The following is a 7,249-nucleotide window of genomic DNA, read 5'->3' as shown; positions in this document are numbered from 1 at the left end:
AATAAGCAATCCTGAAAAATATTTGGGGGTGCTTAACTTTTTTCCAGGTGTATATTTTGGATAGATCCAGCAAGCTGGGGCAACACAACCACAGAAATTAAAGATTTGATTTTACTTGCAGAGCATTTTTATGATCCAAAAAATGAACAAATTTGATGAAATTAAGATAAGCTCAGAACGAAGAAAATTCAAGAGAATTATTAAATACTACATGAATAGAGTCAAAATTAAGGGTTTCTGAGAGAGTGTTCTTCTATACAAAAGGAAGGAATTTAAGAGTTTGTAGGCTGGTGGAAATAGTGTTGAGCATAGGACCTAGTAACAGTGTCGTTGAGTCAAGGTTTAGTCACTTTACCCACATATTCATTGACCAGAGGCTTAATTTTAAACACGTAACAGTGGAGAACCTTCTAATGATTATAACTTTAAAACAAATCCTTCTGACGTGTTTATAGATTGTGCAGCCAACAAATGGAAGTCAGAGATGTACAATGAAATTGATTCTGTTGGTGGTGAAGATTTAAGTGATTATGGAGATCATGATGAGGATGATTCTGATTCTAGCATGTCTAGTAGATCAAGTGATGAAGCTGAAACAGGAGATATTCTTTTTGAAAAACTGGTTAACCCTTTCAGCACGAGCTGATGCATTTTGCATCAGCTCAACTAGGGAAGGACATTTATGCAAAACAAATGACAACTGAGCATTCCTCATAGAACCTCATAATATTTTGTTAAAGTTTATAAGAATTTTGTACACTGTGAATAGTTTGAGATTTTCATTTTAAGTATAGAAATACTTTTCTTCATCTCGTAGTTTTCATGTTTCATTTCCATAACCTCTAGAATCTCCTAAATGAATATCAAACGTTTTTGTTAGGTAAACATTTATATTTTCTTTCTTTTTCAATATCATACCACAACTAGCTATTATCATCCACGTGTTATGAAATGATTAAAATTAGGAAATAGAAAAAAAGTAAATACCTTTTAATTTTTTGTTGAATATCTTTAAAGATATTGTTTAGGTTATATTGGTAATTTCAGGATTTTTCACATATAGTTAATTTTTTATGTTTTATTTTCCTTTCTTGTCCATAACCACTTAATCTTCATCTTACCACAAGTCGCCCTCAAGGCATATTACAGTGTCTCTGGCAGAGACGCGGAGCCCTTCAGCAAAATCTTCATGCACCGCGTAGTATTGTAAGCCTTGAGAACTGATGCAAAGTATGGTGTATATTTAAAAAAATGTTTAAACCTTTTAATTATAAATTTTAAAACATAACTAATACATAATTAACTAAAATATAATAGTAGGACCTAAATACAATTTAAACTGTATCTCTAACTATTACAACTGTAGGTACTATAGTCAATCAAGCAGCCAACAATACTACAGTCAGTTACATATACTCCATCATGACAACTGGGCAGCCAATCCAAAATGACTGTTGTTAGATTAGTGTAAAAGGAGCTCTTTCTAATGACTATACACATTTCTATGTAATGTCTACATGTAGGCTACAAAGTTCAAACAAACTGTTGAAGGTGGGCATGGCACCTGTCAGGGTTAGAAAAAAATTACTTGTTTCAATTGCATTCATTCAGAGATCTTTGAAATGTACGAGTCAAAAGGTTATGTAAGCATCTTATTGTCTAGACATACATCTACACAACTACCATTGTATTACTGAAGATACAGAGTGCCAAAACAGAGAATTTTTGTAGCTCGTTGGTCACATGACAATACATCTGAAGTTATGTAGCTTTTAAAGGTTTCTTTTGAAATAAAGGGCTTAAAACTTAGATAACATAAAACTTTGAATCATAACATACATTATAATGTTAATTTAATTCACATAAATTGATAGAAAAGGTACTCGATTAAATTTTGAATGTAACATGGTGACTTGTGCAGAAAAGTGTTTAAAGGGGTTCCCATGTTTAAAGGGTTAACTCTTTCACTCTTTAAGGGATCGACTTTGTAAAAATTTTGTGCTTGTTACAGTTTGTGCTGTAACTTTTAATATTGTATATTCACAAAATTTTGCAGATTATCAGTAAACATTACAAGGCTTTTGTATACAAAATATGAGATATTTTTATTAAGTTTTAAGATTTTTTAAGTAATAATTTGCTCAAGCATTTTTTATTTTCAAATGTTCACTATCCAACATGCGAAGAAATTTTGATTTTAAGATTAAAAATACTTTTATGCATCAGAAAATTTTCGAATTTCACATGCGAAATCTTTATAATCTCCAGATTATTACCAAACATTTTTTTAAGAAAAAACATTATTTTTTCTGTTATTTTCACTATTGTATCTCTGTGGGTTTGGTCAATTTGACTGACCTTGTAACCACCATAAAAAAATTAGGAAACGGATATAAATTATGCATTTTCTTTCTAGAATGACTACAAATTATAAAACGAAACCACAAATGTTTAGTATGAATCGCTTAATCTCATAACATTATACATATATATTTATTTATTTATTTTTATTTTATTGACCTTTCAGTTGTGCCGGACTAACATTACAGAAGTTGAAAGATGCAGTGCACGTGCACTTATGTTACTGTATCCAATAATATAAAACTGGCCTTTGCAAAGTGACCTGTCTTGGCTGTGTCCTAGTGGACCAGTATTTTGTAAAATGCAGTCACATTTTGGTTATAATACATTATATAAGTATATACATTAATAGTATCTACAAATAAGTTCTTAAATTTAAATTATTTTTCTTAAAACATAGAATAGTAAATAAAGAAGTATAGCAAACAATTATCTCTTCTAGTTATGAAATTTGTACTTGTTTGCTGCTTGCCACAAGTTGCTAAGCCTTATCAAGTTTCACACATGGAGGATGTAAAAACAAAATAATTTTTTAGGTTTTATATATGCATTTTGAAATAACAAAAAATCATAAATCACAATATCAATACCACAGAATTCCACTAAAATTTACCAAACTTAGTAACTAATCTGTATTTGGGTTTAAAAATTATTTTTTAGCTCACTAATGTCTTACATTACCACTCGGAATCTAGCATCAAAAGAAAATTTCCCATGCAAATACTTCACAAAGGCTGAGAAAACCACCAGGAGGACATTCTGAGCTTTTGAATGGTTATGCACATGTCATTCGGTGAAGTAGGTGTACAGAAGCAAGAATTTTCAAATATAGAAGAGATGGGTGGAATGTAAAAACTAATTTGGATGAAATATGGCTTTTATCAAAGCCATGTTAATACAGGATTCCTATATAATGGTATAACAAAAATAAGCAACTGAGAAGTTTACAAAGTAGGAAGCTAATTTTGACAGAAATCTTTTAATTTTAAGTAAACAATATAATTAATGATAGATTACTTACGTTTTGCTTTAAACTTTTCAATAAAAACTATTTCTTATACTGTACTTAGCTTTTATATTGCAACTAATCTGCATACAGAGCTATCTGTACCAAAAGAGCAGAGGAAATGCTACGTATGAAACATTTTACAAACTATTTCTTATACTATAAACCAATTCATATTCCTTATTCAAGTCTGTCATGGAAATATCTAAAATCTGAGAAATAAAATATCTAGTGTAGTTATAAATTTACACCTGAAATTATTCCTAAATACAACAGTGTAATGAAAATATTGAAATGTACAAACTTCAAGATAAATTGGTATCCATCTAAAAGATAAATTTTAAACTTCTGATAGTTGAAACATTGTATTATAGTGATACGTAGTTTCATTGAAACAATACTGTCAATAAACTACATTTTCCTATCAATGAAATGTTTTAATTTAAACAATTACAAAATATTTCCATATACTCTGTAGAAGAAACAGATCTTTAAGACTGTTATCTGTGGAAGTTTGTGTTTCCAAGTAACCAAAGTACATTATGAATTACACTTACCATCGTGTGGAGCTACTGCTTCTCTTTTGGCAATAATGTTGGCACAAAGACTGAAGGCAGATGTTGTGAAGTAACGACCTGGTTCTGCAATAACATCAACCCCAACATCAAGTGGAAAATATTCTTCCAGAGCTTCATTCACCACACAGGCAATCTTAATTGTAAACAAATAAATAACACTTCAAGTATTATCTATGAAGGGAGAAGCTAAAAATGTTCACACCTAACACATTAATTGATAAATTAATGAAGCTTCATTCACCACACAGGCAATCTTAATTGTAAACAAATAAATAACACTTCAAGTATTATCTATGAAGGGAGAAGTTGAAAATGTTCACACCTAACACATTAAAATCTTAGTGGTCAGGCACGGAGAAGTAAAACTAAATCGCTAAGAAGGTATATATACTCAGTCATCATAGACACAATTCCAAGTTATTGTTAATTTATCATCTTAAGAAATAAAGATATTACAACAATAATCCAAAATACTTTGTTTCTAGAATGATTATGAAAAAATATTCAAATCAAATTTACCTCATCAAAATCAACGTTCTCTTCTGCAGACCCTGGAAAACCTCCTCCTATATCCAAAAGAGTCATGTTGAAGTTCATGCTGATAGCCCTGTCAAAAACTTGACGAGCACACTGTATGGCTTTGCCATACTTGGTTTTATCCATACAATTACTGCCAACATGGAAGCTATCATAAATGAATACAAGTACATTATATATCTGTTAACAACCTGGATATAGTAAAACTGTAACAAAAAGGGTACTTAAAGGTAAAAGCATCAAGTTGCAAGTAAAAACTAAAATATAAACTTGAGCAGGCTAGTCAATACAACATAGCAATAGAAAACATTTCACTGAATAGACAAATAAATCCAAAACAAATACATCAAAAAGACTTGGAGAGGATAAAAAGTTCAATTCTTAGCCAAATATCATAACATTCTTATTACAGCCAACCAGGCTCAATATTCTTATAACACCATACCAGCCAGCATCTCCAAACTGATCACAAAATACATAATTGTTGCCATCTTCCCACAGTCCCAAATTGTTGTGTACAATAATGATAATTTTTCCTGGATCCGTAAACATCTGTAAGAACTGTGTAGAAAACTTCTCAATATTGGTCAGTGAAACTGCATCTGTCTTTAGATTCTGTTGGTCAGTGAAACTGCATCTGTCTTCAGATGTTCTGATTCAATGTGAAATAAAGTTGGATAAACCTTAGCTTTGGAGGTAATACCTGAATCTGAGTCAAGATGGGTTTTATACTGTATAAAAATAGCAATTTCAAGAGCGAATTTACTCTAAAATGAGATTATGGCACCAAAGAAAAGACAAAAATTAGTGTGATGGTATTTAAGTAAAGTGGGTAAAGGCAACAAGTATACCATGACTGGTTGACAAAATGCAGTATTGGTGAATAACAAGCCTATTTATTGTAAACTTTGCAACAGACTTCAAAATTGGCAATGAAACATGCTCCAAGTACTCCTGTATAATCAGCAGGCCCAAAATTACACCCAATGAGCTTCCAATTTTTTTTTTTTACATGGCCAGATGACGATAGTATAAAATAATGTTTTATTTATTATTTGTTGTTTTTTATATATTGTATAATTATTCACGAAAAAAAAAAAAGTTAAAAATTAATAAAAACAGCAGAAAGGAATAAATTGTACTTTAAAATAATTACTGGTATCATCATTACACTGCATCTTTTGAAGATAAGTCTTGAAGATGACCAAGCTAACATTTATGAATTAAAACAAAGACCTCTATGAAAGCTATGATCATATGGCAATGTTTTCAGAACATTAACTACTTGTCTGTTTTAACTTTATTAATGTCAATATTGTTTTATGGGCCTAATTTATATGTATATGTCTTCTGTTTTATTAGTTTTTACACTACTGACAGTCCACTTAGCAGCACACACAAAAATGCAACAACAAATCCTCCATGGCTATTTCCGAATGTTAGCAGGTTTGTATCATCAGCAAATTCTACTAATTTCTTGACTATGTTCCTGTCAATGTCGTAAATATGGATAAGGAATAGCAGGGGTCTCACCACAAATCCCTGAAGCACATAACTTTAGTTCAGTTAAATTGAACTCCATTAATAACTTTTACTCTCACACTCAGATAACCTTCAATCAATTTAACTCATTTACTCCTTTCTCTGAGTAATTATTTTTACCAATTGTTTTTGTGGCAGCTTAACAAAAGCTTTCTCAAAATCGAAGTAAACCAAATCCACTTTTTTACATAATCCAGGTAAGAAATAGCATCTTCAAAAAAAAAAGTTAATAAGGTAATGAGAGACAATTTTGTCTTTGTAAAGCCCTGTTGGCTTGTCTAACAAAATATTGAACTCAATCAAATAATCCTTCAAACCAATATTCATCAGATTCTCTGAACTGCCCTGTAATTCTTATAATGCTTATATCCCCCTTAAAAATTGGAGTAATATTTACCAATATGAGTGCACTTGTCCTGTTTAATAACCAGCCAGAAATGAAAGCAAAGAGCTCAGAAATCTGGTCCTAAACTTACCTGAAAATTCTAAAGCATTACAAGGTCCAGGAGCCATATCTATTTAGAAACTCTCAAGTTTTGTTTCTTTAAACAAGTTCTGAAACAACATGTGTATCATAAGCTTTCAAAACATTTCTTTCTAACAAATTCTCAGGGTCGGGAATTAAGTCAAACTCTTCCATGGTGTAAACTAATAAGAAGACATTTAGATACTTATTCTCACAGTCTTCAACAAAACTACCTTCATACTCTCCAAGTACAATTCCCATTCTCACATTCTGCTTAACTTCAATAAATCTAAAGAAATCATCTTACTATAATAGATATAGCATGTATGTATGTCTCTATGTATGTGACTGAAATAGTAATTACAATGTACAGCCATCTACTGAATAGCACCACAAAAACAATTCATGAAAAACTTCACACTTCAGACAATTATTAAAATAACTGTGGTATGTGTAACAACCATTTCTCAATAACAGAACACAATTTTAAATAAAAGTACTTTCCTTACAACAAGAACACACTTTCACTAGGAATGTACGTGAGGATTTGGTTATATCTTTATTGATGTAACTTGTAAATATAGTACTAAAAAATAGTTTTAAAAAAACGTATTTTTTTAATAAAGGGTACCACTTTTAATACATAAAAACATTACAGCTTATATGAGCACAATCCTAACACTTTTGCCATGCTGTACTACCAAAGAAAAATCCTTTTTTAGAAAATGCTCACTTTTAATTTTTTTTTTTTTTTTTTTT

The 7,249-nt window shown here is 30.6% G+C and overlaps 1 protein-coding gene across 1 annotated transcript in view; it reads right to left on the bottom strand.

Annotated features, from left to right (window-relative positions):
• Nucleotides 1–7,249, bottom strand: part of LOC106467735 (ornithine decarboxylase-like) — a 34,658-nt gene that overhangs the window by 6,454 nt on the left and 20,955 nt on the right. Inside the window, exons 7-8 of the mRNA XM_013928112.2 lie at nucleotides 4,465–4,630; nucleotides 3,925–4,078 (exon numbers count right to left, since the gene is read on the bottom strand). Of these exons, the coding sequence (XP_013783566.1) occupies nucleotides 3,925–4,078; nucleotides 4,465–4,630 (320 nt within the window). The remainder of the gene's footprint in view (nucleotides 1–3,924; nucleotides 4,079–4,464; nucleotides 4,631–7,249) is intronic.

This window comes from Limulus polyphemus, unplaced genomic scaffold, assembly GCF_000517525.1.
Source record: "Limulus polyphemus unplaced genomic scaffold, Limulus_polyphemus-2.1.2 Scaffold2722, whole genome shotgun sequence".
Taxonomy (NCBI): domain Eukaryota; kingdom Metazoa; phylum Arthropoda; class Merostomata; order Xiphosura; family Limulidae; genus Limulus; species Limulus polyphemus.
The sequence above is the reverse complement of the archived record's forward strand: the minus strand, read 5'-3'. Positions and strand labels throughout refer to the sequence as shown.